The sequence below is a fragment of the Eriocheir sinensis genome, chromosome 42 (genome assembly GCF_024679095.1).
Source record: "Eriocheir sinensis breed Jianghai 21 chromosome 42, ASM2467909v1, whole genome shotgun sequence".
In the NCBI taxonomy this organism is placed as follows: domain Eukaryota; kingdom Metazoa; phylum Arthropoda; class Malacostraca; order Decapoda; family Varunidae; genus Eriocheir; species Eriocheir sinensis.
This window is the reverse complement of record NC_066550.1, coordinates 9,796,895-9,824,394: the sequence shown is the minus strand read 5'-3', so window position 1 is coordinate 9,824,394 and position 27,500 is coordinate 9,796,895. Positions and strand designations below refer to the sequence as shown.

Sequence of the window (27,500 nt, the reverse complement as noted above, 5' to 3'; positions counted from 1 at the left end):
GGGCATCTAGCTCCTTTTAAAACCTACTAAACCAAGCTCGTCCTTATCCAAACCTATTAATATAACTCTCAACCCTTTATATATTAACTCTCTATGTACTTAAATCATCTCTTAATCTTCTTGGTAACTCAAACTCAATCTCAACCTCAACTAAACCCTACCATAGACTCCCCTCAAATCCCCCAACAACTCTTTATGTGTTTTTCCTATTAATAAAACTCTCAACCCTTTATACATTAACTCTCTATGTACTTATATCATCTCTTAATCTTCTTGGTAACACAAACTCAATCTCAACTAAACACCACCAGTCTCCTCAAAACCCCAATAATTAGTCATGTGTCTTTCTTTTTTTCGTCTTCAAGTCCCTCTCCACCGTGTTAAGTTTCCCCTCCTTCACCAAGTTATCAATTCTCGGCTCATCCGTTCACCAAGTCCCAGGGCGAACGATGTCTGTCCCTCGCCTCAAGTTACAGGGAAAGTTAGGGAAGTTAGGTATTTTCAGGCGATTCCTTCTCTCTCCTATCAACTATTTCCGAAGGCCAAAAATGAGATCAGTCGGGTTCTAATAAGTGTTTTTTTGAGGTTCATGGTACAGAGGATGGGTTAAACTACCACCAGGGTCATCAACTACCCCTGGAAATGCCTATAACTCCCACGAAAGCCTTGTCAGTTATATCAGTCGGGTGTGTTTTTTGAGGTTCAGGGTACAGAGGAAGGGTCAAACTACCACCAGGGTCATCAAACTACCCCTGGAAATGCCCACAACTCCCACGAAAGCCTTGCCAGTTATATCAGTCTGGTTCTAATAAGTGTTTTTTTGAGGTTCATGGTACAGAGGAAAGGTTAAAATACCACCAGGGTCATCAAACTACCCCTGGAAATGCCCACAACTCCCACGAAAGCCTTGTCAGTTATATCAGTCGGGTGTGTTTTTTGAGGTTCAGGGTACAGAGGAAGGGTCAAACTACCACCAGGGTCATCAAACTACCCCTGGAAATGCCCACAACTCCCACGAAAGCCTTGTCAGTTATATCAGTCGGGTGTGTTTTTTGAGGTTCAGGGTACAGAGGAAGGGTCAAACTACCACCAGGGCCATCAAACTACCCCTGGAAATGCCTATAACTCCTACGAAAGCCTTGTCAAATGTGTGCCTGGCCGCCGAATTGTTAAAATGACCCTTTGCTTCTTAATGATTCCTACTTTATTTTACATCCTCAGCCCCATTTAGGATTAAGGAAAGGTCGCAGTGGGGAAGAATGTGATGAGCTAGGATTTCGAGAAGAGTATCCATTGGGGAGTAAAATGGGGAATGGCGAGCAATGTTAACTGTAAATGATCTGCCTTCTCCTCCTTCCCCTTTCCTTCATCTTCCATCCTTCCCTTCTCCTCCTTCCTCTCTCCTCCCCTGCATCCTTCTTCTTCCCCTCCTTCCCCTTTCGCGTCCTTTCCTGCCTTCTTCCCTTTTCCTTCGTCTTCCGTCCTTCCCCTTCTGCTTCCTCTTTCCTCCTCCTGCATCCTTCTTCTCCTTCTTCCTCTTTCCTCCCCCCTCCTTCCTTCCCCTTCTTCTCCCTCTCCCTCTTTCCCCCCCCCCCCCTCTGTGAAGTGTGGGGAGGCGTGCAGCGGTAACAGTAGCGTTAGTTGATGGGGCGGCCGTAACTATGACGAAAAAAAAAATAAAAAAATCTGACAATCGAAATAAAGAAGAATTCACGCTTCCTTCTAACGAACCATATATGAATTATCTCGACACCAATGAAGAAAAGTATAATAGCGGTTATTTTCTTTACGTTATGTTCATAGTGACATTTTTTGTGTTGCAACTCGGTACTATAAAAAAAAAAGTTGATTTGGTGTTTGTTCGCCGGGCACTTCGCCGCCGAAAGGGAAAGCAAACCCCGCCGGCCATATCGCTGGAGGAAAATTTCATGACCGCGTTTAGAGCTTATTGACGGTCGAATGGTGTAGCGTGTCGCCACTGGTGAAGCCGACACGGCCCGCTAATCCCTTTTATTGAGGTGAAGCCGACGAACTGTCAAATTTACGGCCAAAAGATGGGGGTGGGCGAGCCTGACCGAGTCCATTAAGAGGGACAACACCTGACAACACCTGACACCTGGCCGTAAAAATGACAGCTCGGGCGGATTCACTTAATGGGCTGATGTCGACTCCACCAATTCTACCTCCATGGTGTCGCCCCTCTTTTCCCTCCGCTGGGCACACTACTCCCCAGGTGACTCCGCTCCCGTGCCGTGGCCAGGTAACTAACGCCCCTCCCCTCTCCACAGGCACACTAATCCCCCCACTAATCACCAGGTAACCTCCCTCCCGTCTCATGACCAGGTAACTAACGCCCCCTACTCCCTCCACAGGTACACTAATCACTAATCTCCAGGGAATTAACGCTCCCTACCCCCTCCCCAGGTAACCAATCCCCTCACCAATCCCCAGGTAACTCCCCCTGTATACAATGACCAGGTAACTAATCCCCCCCCCTCTCCGCAGGTCCGTGATGGGGTTCAGCGCGGCCCTGCAGGGCGAGGAGAGCCACGCGGCGCTGCTGGGGCGGCAGGACGCGGAGCTGCGGCTGCTGGACACCATGCGGCGCGTGTTGGTGGCGCGGGCGAAGTGTGACCGGGAGTACGCCGCGGCGCTGGCCCAGCTGGCCCACACGGCGGCCAAGATGGACGCCCCCGACCCCCTGCTGGACGACTCGCGCCTGCACAAGGTGGGGGAAGGAGAGGAGGGGGGGAGGAGGGGGAGGAGGAAGGAAGGAGGAAATAGGAAAGGGGATTGCATAAGGAGTGAAGGAGGGGAGATGAGGGGATGAAAGAGAGGGAATTGGAAAGGGGAGTGCATGGGAAGGAAGGAGGAAATAGGAAAGGGGATTCCATAAGGAGTGAAGGAGGGGAGACGAGGGAAGGAAAGAGAGGGAACAGAAAAAGGGGAGTGCATGGGAAGGAAGGAAGAGGAGGTGGGGGGAGAATGGGAAGTGGACAAGAGGAAAGGAAGGGGAAGAAGGGAAAAGGAAGGAGAGAATAGGGAAGGGAAGTAAGAGTAAATGACAAGAAAATAAAAGTAAATAGGACAAAGGAAGGAGAAAAACAGAGGGAGGGGATGGGAGGAAGGAAGGGTAATGACCACAGCCTGCACGTAATGGAAATGGACAGGAAGAAGGGAGGGGAAGGGATGGGGAGAGGAGAGGAGGGGAGGGAAGGGATGGGGAGGGGAGGGATGGGGAGGGGAGCGGAGGGGAGGCCTGGGGAGGGGAAGGGGAGGGGAGAGGAGGGAGGGAGGGAAGGGATGGGGAGGGGAGGGGAGGGAAGGAGAGGGGAGGGAATGGAAGCGAAGGGAAAGGAAGGAGAGGGAAGGGAATGGAAACGAAGGGAAGGGAAGGGATAGGAAGGGAAGGAGAGGGGAGGGGAGGGAAGGAAATAGAAGCGAAGGGAAGGGAAGGAGAGGGAAGGGAAGGGAAGGAAAGGGAAAGGAAGGAGAGGGAAAGGAAGGGAAGGGAAGGGGAGGGAAGGGAAGGGGAGAGAAGGAGAGGGAAGGGAAGGGAAGCGGAGGAAAGGGAAAGGAAGGGAAGGATATGAGAAAAAGTAGGAAAGGATGAGAGAAAGATAATTAAAGGAAAGGATAAGAAAAGAGAAGGATAAAATAACGAGAGTAGAACAGAAGGAAAACAAGAGGAAAGAACACAAAACAAAAATTAATAAAGAAGAACAAGAGTAATGGAAGAAGAGGAAGAAGAAACGGAGAAGACACAAAAAGGAGAAGAAAGAAAACAAAAAAAGAAGAAAAATAAGAAAAAATAAGCTGAGAGAGAGAGAGAGAGAGAGAGAGAGAGAGAGAGAGAGAGAGAGAGAGAGAGAGAGAGAGAGAGAGAGAGAAGAAGAAGAAAGAAGGAGGAGGAGGAGGAGGATAGAGAGAAGAGGAGAAAACAAAGAGGAGGGAAGTAAGGAAGAGAGAGAGAGAGAGAGGAACAAAAATAAAAGAAAAGGAGGAGGAGGAGGAGGAGGAGGAGGAAGAGGAAGAGGAGGAGGAGGAGGAGGAGGAGGAAGATCAGGATACAGAGGAGGGGGGGGGGGGAGGAAAGGGGAGAAGGATACCTAGGAACCTCAATTTGATTACGAGTAGTCAAGTTGCATTAGGAGGAGGAGGAGGAGGAGGAGGAGGAAGAGGAACGAGGGAATGATAAAGGAGGAAAGACATACGGAAAGGAAATGGTGGAAATTAAAAAGGAACAGAAAAAAAAACTAAAAAAAAAAAGAGGATTAAAATATAGGAAAAGAACTGGATGAAGAAAGGAATGAAAGAGGGAGAGAATAGGGAAGAAAGATGATAGGAAGAGTAGGGAAGAAAAGGAGTAAAGGAGAGGAGAAGAGAGAACTGGATAAGGTAGGGAATGAAAGGGAAAGGAGAAGCAAAAGAAAATAATTGAGAGAGAGAGAGAGAGAGAGAGAGAGAGAGAGAGAGAGAGAGAGAGAGAGAGAGAGAGAGAGAGAGAGAGAGAGAGAGAGAGAGAGAGAGAGAGAGAGAGAGAGAGAGAGAGAGAGAGAGAGACACAGACAGAGACAGACAGAGACAGAGACAGACAGAGACAGACAGAGACAGACACAGACAGAGACAGACAGAGAGACAGAGACAGAGACAGAGACAGAGACAGAGACAGAGAGAAGACGGATAAAAATGAGCACTTTGAACCACCTATAGAAGAGATAGAGAAGAGAGAGAAAGAGAAGAGGGGTATAAATCACCACTTTGAACCACGAATCACCACTACAACCATCTACCACTGCACTCCACCACCACTACCACTAACCACCACTACTTTTTCAGGCATGGCACGTAATGGTCGGTGGTTTGGAACAGTGGAGTACCGTGGTTAGACAGAACGCGGATACACTGGTTGTAGACACGGTGGAGAAGCTCGCTGCCCTCATCACGGAGAAGAGAGCGTCGAGGAAGGTTTACTACGAAGAACATCAGAGGATTAGTAACGAGGTGACGAGGGTAAGTAGAAAGAGGGTTGTTGCTGTTGTGTTGTGTTGTGGTTGCTGAATTGGTGGTTGTTTGGGGGAGGAAGAGAGAAAGGTGTGTTAGGAAGGAAGGAAGGAAGGAAGGTGAGTAGAAGGAGGTTGCTGTTGTGTTGTGGTTGTTGAAATGGTGGTTGTTTGGGGGAGGAAGAGAGAAAGGTGTGTTAGGAAGGAGGGAGATATGGAGGTGTTGGGAGGAGAGAAGGAACGAAGGAAGGAAGGAAGGGAGGTAAAAGTAGATGTTAGTAAGGGAGAGGAAATGAGAAGGGTGTGTTAGGAAGGAGGGAGATATGGAGGTGTTGTAAGGAGAGAAGGAAGGAAGGAAGGAAGGGAGGTAAAAGTAGATGTTAGTAAGGGAGAGGAAATGAGAAGGGTGTGTCAGGAAGGAGGGAGATATGGAGGTGTTGGAAGGAAGGAACGAACGAAGGAAGGAAGGAAGGAAGGAAGGGAGGTAAAAGTAGATGTTAGTAAGGGAGAGGAAATGAGAAAGGTATGAAGGGAAGGAGGGAGATTTGGAGGTGTTGTAAGGAGAGAAGGAAGGAAGGAAAGAAGGAAGGAACGAAGGAAGGAAGGCAGTAGTAGTAGTAGAAGGGTTGAAGAAGATGGTAAAAGTTAATAAAAAAAAGGAATTGCAAAGATAAAAAAAAAAGAATAGAAGAAAAGAAGACGAAGAAAATGAAGAATGAAGACATAGAGAGATAAACGACACTGTAGATTAAAAAGGAATAGAAAGAGAAGAGGAGAAGAAGGAGGAAGAAGAAGAGAGGAGAGGAAGAAAGAAAGGAAAATAGGGAGGAAAAAGGACGAGATAGAGATAGCTAAAAAAAAAAAAAAAAAAAAAAAAAATTACAAAAAAAGCCAAGAAGCATTAGTAGAAAAGGTCCTAATAATAACAACAAAAACAACAACATTAACAATAGACGTAGTAGTAGTAGTAGTAGTAGTAGTAGTAGTAGTAGTAGTAGTACCAAAAAATACCCTCCCCCCCAAAAAATAATAATACCTAAAATAATAACAAAAATAATACTAATGATAACAACAACAATAACAACAACAACATCATCAACATCAACATCAATAACACTAACAACAATAACAACACCCCCCTTCCCCCCCCTCTCTCACAGCTGCAGGAGGCGGTGAACAAGGCCAAGACAAGTTACGAACAGACCCTCGAGTTGTACAAGTCCTCCAAGACGAAATACGAGGACCAGTTTCTTAAGCGTGAGTAGTACTGGAGGAGGAGGAGGAGGAGGAGGAGGAGGAAGAGGAGGAAGAGGAGGAGGAGGAGGAGGAGGAGGTACTGACTCATCTCTTCCTTATCTTTGTTTTATGTTATCATTTTACTTCTTTGTTTTTCTCTTCTTCCCGCTCTTCCTTCCTCCTCCTCCTCTTTCTTCTCTTCCTCTTCCCCTTTTTTTCCTCCTCTTCTTCCTCTTTCTATACCCTTCCTGGTCTCCCTACTTTTCCTTCTCTTCCTCTTCCCCTTTTTTTCCTCCTCTTCTTCCTCTTTCAATACCCTTCCTGGGCTTCCTACTTTTCCTTCTCTTCCTCCTCTTCCTCTTCCCCCCTTTTTCCTCCTCTTCTTCTTCTTCTTTCAATACCCTTCCTGGTCTTCCTCCTATAAATCTCTACTGTAAGATGAACCCCACTCAAAACCTCCTCCGTATCTTCCTTCCTTCCTTCCTTCCTTTCCTCCCTTCCTTACTTCCTTCCTTTTCCCCTTATACCCACCTCAAAACCCTCCCCACAACCTCTTCCTCCCCATCAACCCTTCCTCTTCTTTTTCCTCCTATTCTTCAACAACCAAATATTGTTACTATCATCTGTATTAAACGTATCGGCTTCTCAGTTCGCCTGTTTCAAAAGCCTCTCGTAGAAGTTCCTGGGATAGTCATGGATTGTTTTGTGAGGCCAGTGAGTTTTTTTTTTTTTTTTACAACAAAGGAGACAGCTCAAGGGCACAAAAAAGGAAACAATAATAAATAAAAGCCCGCTACTCGCTGCTCCTAAAAAAAGAATCAAAAGAGGTGGCCGAAACAGAGGTCAATTTCGAGAGGAGAGTTTGACATGACTTCTACATCTTGAACGGGCAAAACAACCCATGGAAATCCGGCTAATCTTCTCTGTGGCCTTGGGAGACACTCGTAAGGGAAGCATAGTCTTACTCTCACACCCATAGCTGAACGACCTATACTCCATGACGGTCCTTGCTAACGCCCCTTTCCCTGACACACCCATAGACAAGCCCCGGGTGGAAATTGGACGAGCTGAACGACCTATCCCATGACGGTCCTTGCTAACGCCCCTTTCCCTGACACACCCATAGACAAGCCCGGGTGGAAATTGGACGAGCTGAACGACCTATCCCATGACGGTCCTTACTAACGCCCCTTTCCCTGACACACCCATAGACAAGCCCCGGGTGGAAATTGGACGAGCTGAACGACCTATCCCATGACGGTCCTTGCTAACGCCCCTTTCCCTGACACACCCATAGACAAGCCCCGGGTGGAAATTGGACGAGCTGAACGACCTATCCCATGACGGTCCTTGCTAACGCCCCTTTCCCTGACACACCCATAGACAAGCCCCGGGTGGAAATTGGACGAGCTGAACGACCTATCCCATGACGGTCCTTACTAACGCCCCTTTCCCTGACACACCCATAGACAAGCCCCGGGTGGAAATTGGACGAGCTGAACGACCTATCCCATGACGGTCCTTGCTAACGCCCTTTCCTGACACACCCATAGACAAGCCCCGGTGGAAATTGGACGAGCTGAACGACCTATCCCATGACGGTCCTTGCTAACGCCCCTTTCCCTGACACACCCATAGACAAGCCCCGGGTGGAAATTGGACGAGCTGAACGACCTATCCCATGACGGTCCTTACTAACGCCCTTTCCTGACACACCCATAGACAAGCCCTGGTGAAATTGACGAGCTGAACGACCTATCCCATGACGGTCCTTGCTAACGCCCTTTCCCTGACACACCCATAGACAAGCCCCGGGTGGAAATTGGACGAGCTGAACGACCTATCCCATGACGGTCCTTGCTAACGCCCTTTCCCTGACACACCCATAGACAAGCCCCGGGGGGAAATTGGACGAGCTGAACGACCTATCCCATGACGGTCCTTAACGCCCCTTTCCCTGACACACCCATAGACAAGCCCCGGGTGGAAATTGGACGAGCTGAACGACCTATCCCATGACGGTCCTTACTAACGCCCCTTTCCCTGACACACCCATAGACAAGCCCATGGTGGAAATTGGACGAGCTGAACGACCTATCCCATGACGGTCCTTGCTAACGCCCCTTTCCTGACACACCCATAGACAAGCCCTGGTGGAAATTGGACGAGCTGAACGACCTATCCCATGACGGTCCTTGCTAACGCCCCTTTCCCTGACACACCCATAGACAAGCCCATGGTGGAAATTGGACGAGCTGAACGACCTATCCCATGACGGTCCTTGCTAACGCCCCTTTCCCTGACACACCCATAGACAAGCCCCGGGTGGAAATTGGACGAGCTGAACGACCTATCCCATGACGGTCCTTACTAACGCCCCTTTCCCTGACACACCCATAGACAAGCCCCGGGTGGAAATTGGACGACTTGAACGACCTATCCCATGACGGTCCTTACTAACACCCCTTTCCCTGACACACCCATAGACAAGCCCATGGTGGAAATTGGACGAGCTGAACGACCTATCCCATGACGGTCCTTACTAACACCCCTTTCCCTTACACGCCCACACACCCATAGACAAGCCCATGGTGGAAATTGGACGAGCTGAACGACCTATCCCATGACGGTCCTTACTAACACCCCTTTCCCTGACACACCCATAGACAAGCCCGGGGTGGAAACTGGACGACTTGAACGACCTATCCCATGACGGTCCTTACTAACACCCCTTTCCCTTACACGCCCACACGCCCATAGACAAGCCCGGGTGAAAATTGGACCATGACAATACTTACTAACAGCTTTCCCTTACACGCCCGCACGCCCATAGACAAGCCTGGGTGAAAATTGGACGACTTGAACGACCTACTCCATGACGACCTTTCCCCTCCATGACCACCTTACTAATACCCCTTTCCCCTCCATGACCACCTTACTAATACCCCTTTCCCCTGCACGCCCACCCCCACAGATAAGCCCGGGCGTAAACTGGACGAACTGAAGGAGCGTTACCAGAAGGCGTGTCGAAAGCTCCACCAGGTCCACAACGAATATGTGTTGTTGCTTTGCGAGGCGGCGGACTACGAGCGGGATTTTAGGACGGTGCTTCTGCCTGGCCTGCTGGAGTACCAAGAGAGGGTGCAGGAGGACATGATTGATAAGTGGTGGGTGAGGGGTTGTTAGCTGGGGGAGGAAGGGGGGAGGATTGAGGTAGGGAGGGAGGGAGGATGGAATGGATGGGATGATGATAGATACAAAGGAAGGAAGGATAAATGAGGGTAAGGAAGGAAGGAAGGAAAAAGGCGAAAAGGAAAGGAAGGAAAGAAGGAAGGAAAGAATGGATGGGATGAAGATACATAGAGAGGAAGGAAGGAAGAAGGGAGGGAAAGAAGGAAAGAAGGGATGGGATGAAGATAGACAGAAAGGAAGAAAGGAAGGAGGGAGGGAAGGATGAATAGGGAAAGGAAGAAAGGAAGGAAGGAAGGAAGGAAAGAAAGAAAGAATGCATGGGATAAAGATACATAGAAAGGAAGGAAGGAGGGAGGGAAGGAAGGATGAATGGGGGTAAGGAAGGAAGGGAGGAAGGAAAGGTAGAAAGGAGACTAGGATGAAGGAAGGAAAGAAAGAAAGGAAAGACAGAAACGAAGAATGAAATAAAAAAGGGAAGGAAGGAAGGAAGGAAGAAGTTAGAAAAAGGATGAATGGAAGGAAGAAAAGGAGATGGGAATGAATGAATGAATAAATGAAGGAATGAAGGAAGGAAGGAAGAAGTTAGAAAAAGGATGAATGGAAGGAAGAAAAGGAGATGGGAATAAATGAATGAATAAATGAAGGAATGAAGGAAGGAAAGAAGGAGGGATTCAAGATAACATAACTAAATACAAAAAAATAAATAGGAATACCAATACGTAAACTCCACAATAGAGATGAAAAAATAAAATAAAAATCCACAGCCTCTCTCATCACCTCCCACCCCAAGCTCATGCTACACATCCTTCCTCAGGCGGGGCATCCTACGGGAGGTATGGGAGCTCACGGACACCTCCAGGGGGCGGTACAGTGAGCTACAGACGGAGGTGGGATCGGCCGTCACCGCCATTACGCCCAGGACGGAGTACGCGGGCTTCTCCGAGGAAAACAGGTGAGTGGACAGGTGTGGGAGGCGAAGGAGGAGGAGGAGGATGGGGAAGGAAGTGGGTGATATGATGATGAGGTGGAGGAAGAGGAGGAGCGAGGAGGAAGAGGAAGGAAATTGAAAAGAAAGGGATATTAAAAGAAAGAATGATTGGAAGAGAGAGGAGGTGGTGGAGAAGGAGAAGGAGGAGGAGGAAGATGTGGAAGGAAGCGGGTGATATGAGGAGGTGGAGGAAGAGGAGGAGCGAGGAGGAAGAGGAAGGAAGGAAGATGTGAAAAAGAAATTGAAAAGGAAAGAATATGGAAAGAAGGAATGATTGGAAGAGAGAGGAGGTGGAGGAGAAGGAGGAGGAGGAGGAGATAGGAGGTGTAGAAGGGAGAGAGGAGGGGAAAGGAAGAGATTAGGAAAAATAAAGGATGTGTGAAAGGAAGGAAAGGAGAGGGAGGTGGAAGAAGGGAAGGAAAAAACAAAAAAAGAAGAAAGGTGTGAGAGAGAGGGGGAGAAAGGAGAAGAAGGGAAGAAGAGAAAGTAATCAGAGAAGGAAGAGAAAGAGGAAGAAGATAAAGGGAGAGAGAGAGGTGGAAGTAAAGAAGGAAGAAGAAGAAATAAAGAGAAAAGAATAAAGAAAGAGAGGAAGGGGGAGAGAGCGGTAAAGGAAGATAGGAAGGGAAGAAAAAAGGAATAGGAAGAAAATAAGGAAGGAAGGAAAGGATGAAGAAGAGAGAAGAGAGGAAAAAGGAGAATATGCAAAGGATAGGAAGGGAAGGAGAAAAAAAATATACGAAAGAGGGAGAATATGAAGGAGTGAAAAAGAAGGGGATAAAGAGGGAGAGAGGAGGAAGGGAAGGAGGAAAGATGATGTTTGAAGAGAGGAAGACAAGAGGAAAAAGAAGATGCAGAAAAGAAGATTGTGGAGGAAAGAAAAAGATAAAGGAGGGGATAAGAGAGAGAGAGAGAGAGAGAGAGAGAGAGAGAGAGAGAGAGAGAGAGAGAGAGAGAGAGAGAGAGAGAGAGAGAGAGAGAGAGAGAGAGAGAGAGAGAGAGAGAGAGAGAGAGAGAGAGAATGAAAATAATTATCAAGAAGTTGGAGAATAAAGAAAGACAGAAGGAGAGAAGGAGGAAAGAAGGAAGGAAGGAAAGAAGGAAGGAAGGAAGGAAGGAAGGAAGGTCCCTGAAGGCTTACGGGTTAGGGAGGAAGATAAAAAGGAGGAGAGAGACTTTTTATGGAGGATGGAGGAGGAGGAGGAAGAGGAGGAGGAGGAGGAGGAGGAGGAGGAGGAAGAGGAGAAGGAGGAGGAAGAGGAGGAGGAGGAGGAGGAGGAGGGGTTTAAGAGATGACAAGAGGGGAAGTTTTCAAAAAAGAGAGAAAAGGAGGAGGAGGAGGAGGAGGAAGAGGAGGAGGAGGGCTTTCAGAGATGACAAGAGGGGAAGTTTTCAAAAAAGAGAGAAAAAGAGGAGGAGGAGGAGGAGATGAAGGAGATGGAAGAGGAGGAGGAGGAGGGAAAGGAGAGAAAAATATAACAGCCTTCAATTCACGAGTCTCAGAACGAACAAATTAACGAACATTTTTTCCCTTTATTTCTGTTATTGTTTTTCACTATTATTTTTATAAGATCTTTTTCGGAATTACCTTTTTTTTTTAGCTACGCATTTCATTTTCCTTCGTTGCGTCATAGTTCGGGTTGGTTCGTTAATTAAACACACTACACTTTTTTTTTCCCGTAGGTCTATAACTCCTACCCATTTCAGAGCTCACACACCCACGTTGAGTAAGGCTTTCGTAGAGGTCGTTGTGTTAGTATAGAATAAGGAAAGAGCGAAGGGAGGTGAGGGGGAGGGAGAGAGTTATGTAAGGGAGGATAGGAAGGGAGAATTTAAGGGAGAAGGGAGGTGAGGGAGAGGGAGAGAGTTATGTAAGGGAGGATAGGAAGGGAGAATTTAAGGGAGAAGGGAGGTGAGGGAGAGGGAGAGAGTTATGTAAGGGAGGATAGGAAGGGAGAATTTAAGGGAGAAGGGAGGTGAGGGAGAGGGAGAGAGTTATGTAAGGGAGGATAGGAAGGGAGAATTTAAGGGAGAAGGGAGGTGAGGGAGAGGATTTTACGTAGCATTAAATTTTTTACAAACCTAACCTAACTTAACCTAACCTAACCTAACCTAACCTAACCTAACCTAACTTCCATCTTCATTCCTGTTCCCCCTTCTGCAGGAGTTCCCCGCCGGAGCCTGTGACCTTCGAATTTTGCCAGGACCTTTTGGGGGACGGCGTGGGGTGCTTGCAGGCAGGTCAGCTGGCCGTGGACTCCCTCACCGTGGACTCCCTAAGACTCAAACTGACGGACATTGAACACAGGCTGAAGGAGGTGACCACGGAGCTACGAGACAAACAGAACCTCCTCAACCAGCACGAGACGGAGGTGGCCAACATCAAAAAGGGTGTTGCTGGTGGTGGTGTTGGAGGTGGTGGTGGTGGTGTGTTGCAGGATTCGCCTTCGGCCCATATTGCTACGAGGTGAGTGTGTGTGTTTGTGTGTGTGTTTGTTTTGTGTTTTTGGGGGTCACTATCTTACGAGGTGGATGAGGTGGTTGGTGGTGGTGGTGGTGGTGTGTTGCAGGATTCACCCTCGGCCCATATTGCAACGAGGTGAGTGTGTGTGTTTGTGTGTGTTTGTGTGTGTTTGTTATATGCTTCCTTCCTAATGAGACTTTCTATACAACAAAGTGAGGTCATTCTTTGTTGATGTATACCATAAGGTGCTGGCTATCATGTGTTTGGAGATACTCTAAACTTTACCTAACCTAACCTAACAAAACCCCAAACAGTTACTACAGGTCTTGACTCAGAAAATTCATATATATGCTTCCTCACTAATGAGACTTTCTATACAACAAAGTGAGGTCATTCTTTGTTGATGTATACCATAAGGTGCTGGCTATCATGTGTTTGAAGATACCCTGAACTTAACCTAACCTAACAAAACCCCAAACAGTTACTATAGGTCTTGACTCAGAAAATTCATATATGCTTCCTTACTAATGAGACTTTCTATACAACAAAGCGAGGCCATTCTTTGTTGATTTCTACCATAAGGTGCTGGCTATCATGTGTTTGGAGATACCCTGAACTTAACCTAACCTAACAAAACCCCAAACAGTTACTATAGGTCTTGACTCAGAAAATTCATCTATGCTTCCTTACTAATGAGACTTTCCATACAACGAAGCGAGGCCATTCTTTGTTGATTTATACCATAAGGTCCTGGCTATCATGTGTTTGAAAATACCCTGAACTTAACCTAACCTAACAAAACCCCAAACAGTTACTATAGATCTTGACTCACTTACTAATTAGACTTTCCATACAACAAAGTGAGGTCATTCTTTGTTGATTTATACATGTGTTTGAAGATACCCTAAACTTAACCTAACCTAACCACCCCTTCCCTCACCCCCCAGGCTCCCCGTGCTGAAGCGAGCGAGCGACGTGCTGCACCGCGAACTGAACGAACTGCGCTGCAAGGAATCGTGGCTCACACACCAGCACCGGCTAATCCACGACCCCCTGGCGGCGAAGGGCTGCGAGGAGGAGCCGCAACAGCCCTGGGAGGCGGGGCACGTCAACGGGGACTCGGTGGGTGTGAGGGGGGATGTGGGAGAGGGAGGATGTGTCAGTAAGGATGTGAGGTCGTGTGTGTAAGTATGTGTGGGTGGTAGAAGAGGATATGAGGGTGTAAATGGGTTATAGAAAGTAAGGGGGATGTGAGTGAGGGAGGATGTGTCAGTAAGGATGTGAGGTCGTGTGTATGAGTATGTGTGGGTGGTAGGAGAGGATATGAGGGTGTAAATGGGTTATAGAAGGTAAGGGGTGTGAGTGTTTGTGAGTGAGGGGGGATGTGAGGAAGGGAGGATGTGTCGGTAAGGATGTGAGATGGTGTGCATGAATGGGAGGGGGAAAGTGGGATGACAAAGGGTGTGTATAGACAAGGGTGTGTATGGGATATATGAGCTAAGGGGTGTGGAAGGGGTGAGGGGAATATGTCTGTTAATGAGGGGTGAAATAGTGGGGTGAGGGTGTGAGAACGTGAATGGGGGGAGGGGGGGAGGAGAAGGAGACGAGGAGGAGGTGTGTGTAGGTAAGGGCGTGTAATGGGGGTGTCAGGGATGATGTACAGGGAGAAAGGAAGGGTGTGTATGGGTGTAAGGTGGAAGAGGAAGAATATATAGTGAAGGAAGGAAAGTAAGGAGGAGAGGTAGAGAGAAAGAAGAGGATGAAGAAAGGAAGGAAGGATGGAAGGAAGGAAGGAAGGAAGCTATGAAGGAGAGGTAGAGAGAAAGAACAGGAGGAAGAAAGGAAGGAAGGATGGAAGGAAGGAAGGTAAGAAGGAATGATAGAAACAAAGAGCAGGAGGAAGAAAGAAAGGAAGGAAGGAAGGAAGGAAGGTACAAAGGAAGAATAGAAGGAACAGAGAGAAAGGAAGAAAGGGAAGAAGGAAAGAAGGAATAAAAGTTGAAAGGGAAAGGGAACTGAGGAAGGAAAGAGGGAAGGAAGGAAAACAGGAAGAATGGAAGGAAGGAAGGAAAGAAGAGAAAGAAAGGAAGAAAGGGAAGAAGGAAAAGAAGGAAGAGTGAATTGAGAAAGGAAAGAGGGATAGAAGGAAATAAGTGTGTGTGTGTGTGTGTGTGTGTGTGTGTGTGTGTGTGTGTGTGTCCATAATGCTCCTAGTGGGCATATTTACCCCCAATACAATAGGCCTCTCACCCTTTCAGACCAACAAGTCCAAATCTCTTCTCTCCCTCAACTTCGTGGTACGTTAACGAAAGGGAAAGTGGAGCAAGTTACCTGTTGGGGGCTACCTGTCTGTCTGCCTGTCTGTCTGTCTGTTTACCTGTCTATGGGTGGGTGGTGGCGTAGTAACTAATATAACTAACTCAGGTGTGTGTGTGTTTGTGTTTGTGTGTGTGTGTGTGTGTGTGTGTGTGTTTTAATTAATGTTTTCCTGTATTACTAAAAAATGGTTGTGGAGTTGTTGTTTGTGTTTGTGTGTGGTGGTGGTGGTGGTGGTGGTGGTGGTAGTGGTAGTGGTAGGGGTGACATAACCAACTAATATATATTTTTCTAACGCTACAAAACGCTACAGAACGCTCGCCTTGACGTAGATCCAGCAATAATAATAATAATAATAATAATAATAATAATAATAATAATAATAATAATAATAATAATAATAATAATAATAATAATGTAATACCAGGAGCTTCATAATGTAAAGATTTCCAAGAACGTGGTTTATTAAAGGGATATATTATAGGTTATTCGTAAGGTAGTTTTCTCTCTCTCTCTCTCTCTCTCTCTCTCTCTCTCCTCCGTCCCTTTCAGAGCTCATCTCCTAAGCTCATCTCCATCACCTCCTCCTTTCCTCTCATCTCCTCCTCCACCTACTCCACTTCCTCTCCTTTCTTTCTCCACCAATTTCTCCACTCCTCCACTTCATCTAGTTATCTCTTTACCGCTTTTTCCATTCCTCCTCCACTTTATTCTCGTCTCCTCCTCTTCCTCCACCACTTTATCCACTCCTCCTCCTCCTCCTCCATTTGCTCCACTTCATCCACTTTTCTACTTCAATATAACTTCCTCCCCTCCTTCTTCACCATTTCCTCCTCCTCCTCCTTCTTCCTTTACTCTTCCTCTTCCATTTCCTTCACTCATATGTTCCTCAACTTCTTCCACCTCCTCCTCCTTCGTTTCTTCCACTCATCCTCTTCCTCCACTGATATCCTTCTCCTCCTCTTTCTCAACTCGTCATTCTCCACTTCCTCCTCCTACTCCACTTCACCTACTCATCTCCTCCTCCTCCTCCACTCACCTCTTCCTCCTCCTCCACTTCTCCTCTCACTTCCTTCTCCTCCTCTTCCTCAACTCTTCCTTCTCCACTTCCTCCTCCTACTCCACTTCATCCACTCATTTCCTCCTCCTCCTCCTCCTCCACTTCTCTCACTTCCTTCTCCTCCTCTTTCTCAACTCGTCCTTCTCCACTTCCTCCTCTTCCTCCACTTCACCTACTCATCTCCTCCTCCTCCTCCACTCACCTCCACCTCCTCCTCCACAGCACCAGCGGGACAGCCTCACCCTCAAGTCAAAATCCGCGGCCATCAAGGAATTGCTGAGAAAGCCGTTCAGTCGGGGGAAGGCCAGCGACTCCCCCGCCTCCACGCCCCCCACCCCCAGCAGGGCAGGCACGGAGGAGCCCACCTTGCCCCCCAGCCACGTCCCCCCCGACCAGCACTCCCTCAGCGACCTCCCCCTCTCCCCTGACTCCGCCTCCACCCAAGCCGAGCACCTCCAGGCCGCTCCACCCACCACGAATGTGTCTTTTGGTGGTGGTGGTGTTGTTGTTGGTGGTGCGGTTAATGGGATACCTGAGCTGGTGAGTGGTGGTGATGGTGGTGGTGATGGGAGGGTAAGTTGGTGGTGATGGAAGGGTTGATTGTGGACTTTGGTGAGTGTGGTGGTGATAGGTGGTGATGGTGGTGATGGGAGGGTCGAGTAAGTCCTCTAGTGGTGATGAGTGGTGATGGGAAGGTTATCTGTGGCCTCAGGTGTGTGTGTGGTGGTGATGGTGGTGATGGTAGGGTCGAGTGTGTCCTCTAGTGGTGATGGGTGGTGATGGTGGTGATGGTGGTGATGGGAGGGTCAAGTGTGTCCTCTGGTGGTGATAGGTTATGGGTGGTGATGAGCGGTGATGGGAGGGTCAACTGAGCCCTTGGGAAACATAACAGTGGAAAAAAAAAAAAAAAAAAAAAAGCCTTCACCATCATTGAATTGCACTTCCTTTACCCCAAACTACTTTTTTTCACCTCCTCCTCCTCCTCTTCCTCTTCCTCCTCCTCCTTCAACCACCTTTTCTCTTCCTCTTCCTTCACCTCCAACTAGTTTTCACATCCTCCTCTTCCTCTTACTCCTCCTCCTCCTCCTCCTCCTTAAGTGTTTCTTCTTTCCTCCTCCTCCTCCTTCATCGCCTCCTTCAACCACCTTTTCTCTTCCTCTTCCTTCACCTCCAACTAGTTTTCACATCCACCTCCTCTTCCTCCTCCTCCTCCTCCTCCTCCTCCTCCTCCTCCTCCTTCTTCCTTCAGCGCCTTCTTCTCCTGAACCATTTCCTCTTCCTCTTCTTCCTCCTCCTTCACCTCCTTCTTCTTCAGCGCCTTCTTCTCCTTCACCACTTCCTCTTCTTCCTCCTCCTTCACCTCCTCTTCACCTCCTCCTCCTTCAACACCTCATTTTCCTTTACCTTCTTCAGTGCCTCCTTCACCTCCTCTTCACCTCCTCCTCCTTCAACACCTCATTCTCCTTTACCTTCTTTAACTCCTTCTTCAGTGCCTCCTTCACCTCCTCCTCCTTCAACACCTCATTTTCCTTTACCTTCTTCAGTGCCTCCTTCACCTCCTCTTCACCTCCTCCTCCTTCAACACCTCATTCTCCTTCACCTTCTTTAACTCCTTCTTCAGTGCCTCCTTCACCTCCTCCTCCTCCTCCTCCCTCAGACCTATGACCCTGACCGGTGCTTGGAGGATGAGCCTTGGTTCCACGGGGTTCTGCCGCGGGAGGAGGTGGTACGCCTGCTGGTGGAGGAGGGACAGTACCTCGTCAGGGAGACCACGAGGAACGACGAGCAGCAAATCGTTCTCTCGGTGTGCTGGGGGTCGCATAAACACTTCATTGTACAGACCACGCCGGAGGTAAGGACGTGTGTGTGTGTGTGTGTGTGTGTGTGTGTGTGTGTGTGTGTGTGTGTGTGTGTAGTTAAGGAAAAGATAATGATGATGAAGAAAAGATGAAGGAAAGAAGAAGAGGAAAAAGTATCAAAAAAGAAGAAAGAGAAGTATAAAAGAGAAAAAGTACCCCATCCAACCAGCCAGCCGTATCGAAACCATAATTAAGAGTTGGGTTTGATCGAGGGTTCACACTTCTTGGGTTATGTAACAGCTGCGCGTAGGCTCATATTTCAACGTCCAGCCTATAGTGTCGGTAGGCTTTCATGATTGGGCCTACCAGTGCTCGACCCCAACTTGTTAGTGGCGCAGGCAAGTGTTTTATAGTGGCGCCAGTTATGCTTGGCTCATGCTGCCCCCCGAAGCTCGTTCTTGATTCACTTGGACTGTTTCCTCTAGAGTCCAGGTTGATGGGTGGTCTTCAGGACAGCATGTGGGTAGTTTTGAGCCACTCGGCGGTGACTGAAAAATCCGAGGTGGTAGCGGCGGATTCGAACCCGCGTCGTCCATCACGCGATAAATGCGGGGCCCCTCTTTAGAGAGTTAATCAACATTCTGGGTTGGTAGGTGGTCGCCAGGACAGCATGTGGGTAGTCTTCCACTCGGCGGTGACTGAACATCGTCATACGGCGGGCGGAACTTCAACCCGGGTCCCTGAGGTCGCCGCGCCTGCACGCTGACCACTCAGCCACCGCCTTCCCAAGCTGTAACCCTCCCTCCTCCTACTTTAATCTCCCGCAGGTCACTCAAGTGGCAGAGGAATCGATTAAATCACCCAACAGGCTTTCTGCTGTATGCTCGTCCATGTTTCCTCCTCCTCCTCCTCCTCACGTTCTGACCCTCTTTCCTCTCCCCCCCAGGGCCACTACAGGTTCGAGGGCCCGGCCTTCCCCACCATCCAGGAGCTCATCCTGCACCAGCACCAGTGCGGCCTGCCCGTCACCAACAAGTCCGGCGCCATCCTACGCACGCCCATCTTCAGGGAGCGATGGGAGCTGAACAACGACGACGTGGAGCTCAGGGAGAAGATAGGACGGGTGAGTCATTGCGTCCCCTGATTGAACCTTCTCTCTGATCCTTCCCTTCAACTTCTCACCTTAAAAAACTTCCACGAAATTTTACGGGAACTTAATAAACACACACAAACATCTCCCAATGGAACCCTCTCTCTCTCCCTTCCCTTCTACTTCCATTTTAACTTCTTGATAACTTTCCCAAAACTTCACGGGGGCTTCGTAGTGCAGTGGTTAGCACACTCGGCTCACACCCGAGAGACCCCAGGTTCGATTCCCGGGCGGAGTGGAAAAATTTGGGCGGCTTTTCCGATACCCTACGCCCCTGTCCACCCAACAGTGAATGGGTACCAGGTATTAATCGGGGGTTGTGTCCCGTCTCCTGGGATCTGTTCCCTTCTCCTATAATTCCTTCCCCTTCTGTCTCTCTCCGGCATATGACCACAGATGTTGCGCCGACTGAACGAAACTTTCCAACTTTCTTACCCAAAACTTCACCGAAAGCGATACTGAAACCCAAAACATCAGCCTTCCCTTTCCTCTAACAACCTTCCTTCACTTCGAAACTTCAGAAACAAAACTGAACAATACTTGGACAAAAAACTAAACCAAAACCTGGACAAAAAAACAACAAAAAACAACAAAAATCTCAACAAAACTCAACCTAAACTTCAACAAACTAACCCCCCCCTTCAAACTTCAGGGCAACTTCGGGGACGTGTACAAGGCTCGGTTACGGGACTCGGGGCTCGAAGTGGCGGTCAAGACGTGCCGAGTGACCTTGCCGGACGAGCAGAAGAAGAAGTTCCTGCAGGAGGGTCGTATCTTGAAGCAGTATGACCATCCCAACATCGTGCGATTCATCGGGATTTGCGTCCAGAAGCAACCCATTATGATCGTTATGGAGCTGGTGCCGGGTGAGTGTGGGGGGGGGGGGGGTGAGGGGGGAGGAGGGGTGATGGTGGTGGTGTTGGTGATGCATTGGTTGTGGTGGTGATGACTGTTGGTGGTGTTGATTGTGGTGGTGGTGATTGTGGTGTTAGTGAGTGTGGTTAAGTGGTGGTGGTGATGGTGATGATTGTGGTGGTGGTGATGGTGATGATTGTGGTGGTGGTGGTGGTGGTGATTGTAGTGTTGATGATTGTTGGTGGTGATGAATGTGGTGGTGGTGATTTTTGTAGTGGTGTTAGTGGTGATTGTGGTGTTAGTGAGTGTGGTTAAGTGATGGTGGTGATGATGATTGTGGTGGTGGTGTTAGTGAGTGGTGGTAGTGAGTGTGGTTAAGTGGTGGTGGTGGTGGTGATTGTGGTGGTGGTTGCGTAGTGGTAGTGATTGTGGTGGTGGTTGCGTAGTGGTATTGATTGTGGTGGTGGTTGGGGGATTTGGTAGGTCGGTGAGGATGTGTTTATTGTGGTAGGGATTGTAGTTAGGGAAGTGGTGGTGGTGGTGGTGGTGGTGATTGTGGTGGTAGTGATTGTGGTGGTGGTTGGGTGGTGTGGTAGTGGTGAGGATTGTTTTGACGGTCTGATTGATGACTGTGGAAGTGGTGGTGGTGGTGGTGGTGGTGATTGTGGTGGTGATGGTTCGTGACTGTGGTGGTAGACTGTCATTTTAGTGGTGATTATTTTGACGGTCGGAGGTGATGACTGTGGAGGTGGTCTTGGTGATTGTGGTGGTGGTGATGATGGGTCGTGATTGTGGTGGTAGACTGTCATTTTAGTGGTGATTGTTTTGACGGAGTGATGTGATGACTGTGGTGTGGTGGTGGTGATGTGATGGGATGATTGTGACTGGTGGCAATGTGATGTGAGATTGTGATTGTGTTGTGGATATGGTGAACAGATGATGGTGAGGTGTTGACATGTGGTGATGGAGATTGTGTTCTATCGCTTCATACTTTCCCCTCATACTAAAATATCTCTCTATCTATTTATTTATCTTTTATCTACTTTTTTTCTCTTGTCCTTCTTTTCACTGCTAACGGAAGAGTCTCAAAGTATTCCATAAGGTACGTTCAATAGCATTTTCAAGTATTAAAAAAAAAAAAAACATATCATTCACACATTTAGTAATTATAAACTCACTTTCTCGGATTTCGTAATATAAAACACGACTATTAGATATTTCATTAACTAAAGTACACACACACACACACACACACACACACACACACACACACACACACACACGTCGCAGTACCGTGAACACCAATATTATTAAAAAGAGTTCAAAGGTGCCTGTGTTTGTAATGTGTGTGTGTGTGTGTGTGTGTGTGTGTGTGTGTGTGTGTGTGTGTGTACCTATCCGTAATCTGTGTGTATATAAACCTAATGTGTGTGTATATATGTGTGTGTAACCCTAATGTGTGTGTCTGTGTGTGTACGTGTCTGTGTGTGTGTACGTCTGTGTCTGGCTGGCTATGTGTCCGTGTGTACCTATGTATGTATAAACCTCATATGTGTGTGTATGTGTGTAAACCTATATATGTACCTGTGTGTGTCTAGCTAATATGTGTACCTGTGTGTGTACGTGTCTGTGTGTGTGTGTACGTCTGTGTCTGCCTAGTTATGTGTCCATGTGTACCTATATATAAACCTCCTGTGTGTATATCTGTATGTGTAAACTTATATATGTACCTGTGTGTATCTGGCTAACATGTGTACCTCTATGTGTGCGTATAGGTGGATCGCTCCTCAGCTTCGTACGCAACCACAAGGGGCAGCTGACGGTCAAACAGATGATGGGCATGTGCTTGGACACCGCCTCGGGCATGGCCTACCTCGAGTCCAAGAACTGCATCCATCGAGACCTGGCGGCGCGAAACTGCTTAGTGGGTGAGTAGGGGGGAGGTATTGGGTGTATGTATTGGGGTAATGGTAACTGATGGGGTGGGTGGGGACGTGAGAGTATGTGTAGGGGGTGAGGGTTATGGTGATGGGAAGGAAGGGGGTGTGCGTGTGTGGGTGTTAGGGGAGAGGGGGAAAGTAGGGGGAATATATGTGGGTGGGGGCAAGGATGGAGGGAAGAAGAAGAAGTGGGTGTATGCGTGGGTAGAGGGAACTGGGGTGATGGGGAGAAGGATATGTGGGTGTATGTGGGAAAGGGGTGCAAGGGGAGAGGAGAGAGAGAGAGAGAGAGAGACGAGAGAGAGAAGGGGAGGTGGGAGAGAGAGATGGAGAGGGAGAGAGAGAGAGAGAGAGAGAGAGAGAGAGAGAGAGAGAGAGAGAGAGAGGGGGGGGGGGGGGACGAAGGGAAAGGGGAGGTGGGAGTATGTGATGGGGAGGGGGAAGAGAGGGGAGGGGAGGAAATGAAGGTGAATGTGTGTGTGTGTGGGGGGGAGGGAGAACTGGGGTGATGAGGGAAGGGGGAGGTGAATGTATGTTTGGGGAAGGTTAGAGGTGATGGGGAGGAAGGAAGGGAGGGTGGGGGAGCAAACAGGAAATGGTTTAAAGGAGGAAATGGAGGTTAAAGTTGTGAGGAGGTAGATAAGAACGAGATAAAGAACCGATATATCAACTTTCCCTCCCTCTTTCTATCAGTCAGTCAAATATGCCTATCTCTATGTCTGTCTACAGTTCTATGTCACTCAACGAAAAAAAAGCAACAATCAATCAATCAAGCTCATTAACTCATTCTATCTCTCTCATTCACTTTGTCTATCTATCTAACTATCTGTCTATATCTATCTTCCTGTCAAATAAATCTCCAGGTCCAGACGAAATCTTCCCGCGAGTCTTACGTTCTCTCTCCGCAGGTCACCGTAACAGCGTCAAGATCTCAGACTTCGGCATGTCCCGGGAGGAGGAGGAGTACTACGTGAGCGACGGGATGAAGCAGATACCCATCAAGTGGACGGCCCCCGAGGCACTGAACTTCGGTGAGGAGGAGGAGGAGGGTGTAGGTGAAACTAGGCGAGAGGAAAAGGCAAAAGAAAATGAGAAGACATGGTAGAGGGAAGCAAGAGAGAGAGCAGGAGGAGGAGGAGGAGGAGGAGGGTGTAGGTGAAACTGGGCTAAAGGAAAAGGCAAAGAAAAAAAGAGAGGACATGATAGAGGGAAGCAAGAGAGAGAACAAGAGGAGGAGGAGGAGGGGAAGGAGAAGGAATGAGGTACTAAAAGGAGATATAGAGTCTGAGAAAATGCAATTAAGTGGAGAGAATGAAGAGAAGATAGGAGAGAGGAGGAGTAGAGTTAAGTAAGAGGAAGGTAAGGATGATGATGATGATGATTCGAAGGAGGAGTAGGAGGAGATGCAAAACTGACTTGAAATAATAATGGCATCGTTATCATCAACACTATCCTTATCAATATCACTATCATCGTTATCAATGTTTAGTCACCCTCAAACTTATAAACTGTCGTGCTCAAACCCAAGTCACCGTGAACCAAGAAGCCCGTGTGGTCTGACTATCTATGTAAATCTATGTAAATCAACCTTGCATCCTCCCCTAACAAGCGCCATCTATTGACAGAATTCGGAAACTAGACATACGGCTCCAGTCTACTGTCATAACTCGGAAACTTAACCTACAGCTCCAATTAGGTTACAACGCCATCTATTGAAATAACTAGGAAACTAAACATACAGCTTCAGATTAGTTTAGTCACGGTTACAACGCCATCTATTGACATAACTCGGACACTAAACCTACAGCTTCAGATTAGTTTAGTCACGGTTACAACGCCATCTATTGACATAACTAGAAAACTAAACCTACAGCTTCAGATTAGTTTATTCACGGTTACAACGCCATCTATTGACATAACTCGGACACTAAACTTACAGCTTCAGATTAGTTTATTCAAGGTTACAGCGCCATCTATTGACATAACTCGGACACTAAACCTACAGCTTCAGATTAGTTTAGTCACGGTTACAACGCCATCTATTGACAAAACTCGGACACTAAACCTACAGCTTCAGATTAGTTTATTCACGGTTACAACGCCATCTATTGACAAAACTCGGACACTAAACCTACAGCTCCAGATTAGTTTATTCACGGTTACAACGCCATCTATTGACAAAACTCGGACACTAAACCTACAGCTCCAGATTAGTTTATTCACGGTTACAACGCCATCTATTGAGAGAAATCTGAAACTCATATGCTTCTTCAGATTATTATTTCATTCAGAGGCAGATTTTCTTCCTCAGATTAGATAGTTATTATTTTGGGTCCACGAGCTGCCCCAAACTTTTTTTTTTTTAGGGGGTGAGTACATCCATCCATCACCCCTTCCCTGTTTCCTTCCCCCACTACCTACATCACTCTTCCACACTTCCCTCTACCCCTTCACCTCCCCCTTCCTTCCCCCTCTTCACCTCATCACTTCTCCCCTCTCGCATCATATATCACCCCTTCACGCCTCCACTCCCTCCCACACCTGCATCACTCCACGTCTCTATTGCAGGTAAATACACTTCGCTCTGTGACGTGTGGAGCTACGGGGTGCTATGCTGGGAGATCTTCTCGTCCGGGGAGGTGCCTTACCACGGCTACTCCAACACTAAGGCGCGCGAGATGATTGACACAGGTAAGACGGGACACAGGTAAGACGGAGACACATATAAGACGGGTGTTAGGGACCGCGCGAGAGGCAGTGATCACCTGTCTAATCTTTGAGAGAGAGAGAGAGAGAGAGAGAGAGAGAGAGAGAGAGAGAGAGAGAGAGAGAGAGAGAGAGAGACGGACGAAGAGAGAGACAAAGATTGAGATTAATAAGTGGTTGCTAGCGAGAGTGGAACATAGCTTTTTAATATATATAAGTCCCCGTTGAAACAATATATAACACTCCGACACTATCTAGCTGATCACTTTCCATTCAATAATACCTACGTAAATCCCACACACCATCAGATGATCAGAAAGAGTACGAAAAAAAAAAGCGTAGGAAATGAACACGAAGCAATATTAATACCCAGTTCGTTTTTGTAATATTTCAAGTCAAATTTCCGGGTGACTTTGATGTTTTTCCTTTGATATGATGAGTAATAACAGGAATGGTGTGTGTGTGTGTGTGTGTGTGTGTGTGTGTGTGTGTGTGAGAGAGAGAGAGAGAGAGAGAGAGAGAGAGAGAGAGAGAGAGAGAGAGAGAGAGAGAGAGAGAGAGAGAGAGAGAGAGAGAGAGAGAGAGAGAGAGAGAGAGAGAGAGAGAGAGAGAGAGAGAGAGAGAGAGAGAGAGAGAGAGAGTATGGGTAAGGTTGTCAGGTAGAGATGTATGAAAGACAGGTAAATGAGATAATGAGATAACAGGTGAGAGAGAGAGAGAGAGAGAGAGAGAGAGAGAGAGAGAGAGAGAGAGAGAGAGAGAGAGAGAGAGAGAGAGAGAGAGAGAGAGAGAGAGAGAGATAACCTTGTGATGAGAAATGATAAATATGTGTGGCAGGTGATTTATAAGACTATTTCAAAACTTTCATCACCACGATCACCACCATTACTGATCACCAATTTTCATCACCACCAATTCTTACCCTCGCAGCTCTTCCCATCACCACCACTCCTACACTCACCACCACCAACCACCACTATCACCACCATCCACTCACCACCCATTTCATCCTCACCACCACCACCATTTCATCACCACTCACCAATCTTCACCACCATTTCTTACCCTATCACCTTTCCCAATCACCAATACTACTTTTCATCACCAAATTTCAACTTCACCACTCTTTATCAGCTTTTCCTTACTTTCCCTTCCTTTATAATTTTTTTCCTTATTTTCCTCCTCGATTATTTTTTTTCAATCTCTATATATCATTTTTTTCCTTATTTTCCTCCTCCTCAATTTTTTTTCAATCTCTATATATCATTTTTTTCCTTATTTTCCTCCTCGATTATTTTTTTTCAATCTCTATATATCATTTTTTTTCCTTATTTTCCTCCTCGATTATTTTTTTTCAATCTCTATATATCATTTTTTTTCCTTATTTTCCTCCTCTTATTTTTTTCAATCTCTATATATCAATTTTTTTCCTTATTTTTCGCCTGTTTTTTCAATCTCTATATATCTTTTTTTTTTCCTAATTTTCCTCCTCTATTATTTTTTTCAATCTCTATATCAATTTTTTTCCTTATTTTCCTCCTCTATTACTTATTTTTCAATCTCTTTATCATTTTTTTTCTATTCACTTCATCACTACATCACCATCTTTCATCACATCACAATCTCCCTCACCACCACCACCACCAATCACTACGCAATCCCCCAAAACAACCTTCCTTCACCTCTTTTGATTCTCTTTTTTGGAGGAGCAGCGAGTAGCGGGCTTTTTTTTATATTATTATTTCCTTTTTTTTGCGTGTGTGCCCTTGAGCTGTCTTTGTTGTAAAAAAAAAAAATCCGTCTCATCACCACTACCATCAATCACCACCATCCTTCACCACCCCTCACCACTCTCTCCCCCCTTCCCAGGTTACAGGATGCAGGCTCCCGTCAACACCCCGGACACCATGTACCAACTGATGCTTAAGTGTTGGCAGTATGAACCCGACAACAGACCACACTTCCCCGAGATCTACAATACGGTACACGACATCTACCTGAGTCTATAGCACTTGGAGAACCACTAGCACTTGGAACTTGTGTGGAGGGAGTTAGAACCTGTGGAAAGGCTATCAGAACCTGTGTGGAGACTTAGAACCTGTGAAAAGACTCTGAGAACCCATGAAGACTCTTTGAACGTATGGAAAGACTTGGAAGGTGAGGGAAGGGTCTTAGGTGTGAAAAGGGTCTTAAAACGTGGGAAAAGGGTCTAAAAATGTGTGGAAAGACTTAGAAGCTGTGAAAAGAGTCTTAAAACGTGGGAAAAGGGTCTAAAAATGTGTGGAAAGACTTAGAAGCTGTGAAAAGAGTCTTAAAACGTGGGAAAAGTCTTAGAACGTGTGTGGAAAGACTCTTAGTAAATGTGGAAGCTGTTCAAAGCAAAGTGTTTCAAATAGTCCATGGGAGAGAAGAAAGGGAGAGTCTATAACACATCTGGGATCGTAAGCACCTGTCTGAAGGCAATTAGCACCTGTGAGGAGGCTGTTAGCACCTGAAGGAAACTATGGAACTCGACCAGCACCAAAACAAGCACCAAAAAGACGAAGAGGTAGATGGAAGAATATAAAAGAAATGACTACAATAGCACCTGTGTGGAGACTATTAACACCTGAGAACTGAAGAGGAGGAGGAGAAAGTTAAAGGTGTGTAGGAATGAAAATACAGATAAGATATAAAAGGAGGCCTATATCACTCTTAGGCCACATTTATCACCTGAGTGTAAGAACTGATAGTATACCTGTGTGAAGAAATTTAAGACCTGTGTGCAAAGAAGATAGAGGCGAAGGAATTG

General features: G+C 47.2%; 1 protein-coding gene across 6 annotated transcripts in view; it reads left to right on the top strand.

Moving 5' to 3' along the window:
- LOC127009968 (tyrosine-protein kinase Fer-like) overlaps nucleotides 1-27,500 on the top strand; it is a 61,762-nt gene that overhangs the window by 30,969 nt on the left and 3,293 nt on the right. For 5 of the 6 annotated variants that reach the window (XM_050883585.1, XM_050883580.1, XM_050883581.1 and 2 more), the window contains 16 exons: nucleotides 2,506-2,728; nucleotides 4,840-5,013; nucleotides 6,164-6,260; nucleotides 9,214-9,406; nucleotides 10,246-10,383; nucleotides 12,584-12,886; nucleotides 13,831-14,005; nucleotides 15,142-15,180; nucleotides 16,482-16,799; nucleotides 17,917-18,111; nucleotides 19,005-19,181; nucleotides 19,861-20,074; nucleotides 21,839-21,991; nucleotides 22,912-23,034; nucleotides 24,572-24,694; nucleotides 26,579-27,500. The exon at nucleotides 26,579-27,500 is cut by the window's right edge and continues 473 nt beyond it. In XM_050883585.1, the coding sequence (XP_050739542.1) occupies nucleotides 2,513-2,728; nucleotides 4,840-5,013; nucleotides 6,164-6,260; nucleotides 9,214-9,406; nucleotides 10,246-10,383; nucleotides 12,584-12,886; nucleotides 13,831-14,005; nucleotides 15,142-15,180; nucleotides 16,482-16,799; nucleotides 17,917-18,111; nucleotides 19,005-19,181; nucleotides 19,861-20,074; nucleotides 21,839-21,991; nucleotides 22,912-23,034; nucleotides 24,572-24,694; nucleotides 26,579-26,718 (2,778 nt within the window). In that variant the 5' untranslated portion in view covers nucleotides 2,506-2,512 and the 3' untranslated portion in view covers nucleotides 26,719-27,500. The remainder of the gene's footprint in view (nucleotides 1-2,505; nucleotides 2,729-4,839; nucleotides 5,014-6,163; nucleotides 6,261-9,213; nucleotides 9,407-10,245; nucleotides 10,384-12,583; nucleotides 12,887-13,830; nucleotides 14,006-15,141; nucleotides 15,181-16,481; nucleotides 16,800-17,916; nucleotides 18,112-19,004; nucleotides 19,182-19,860; nucleotides 20,075-21,838; nucleotides 21,992-22,911; nucleotides 23,035-24,571; nucleotides 24,695-26,578) is intronic. The other variant, XM_050883583.1, reaches the window with a different exon arrangement.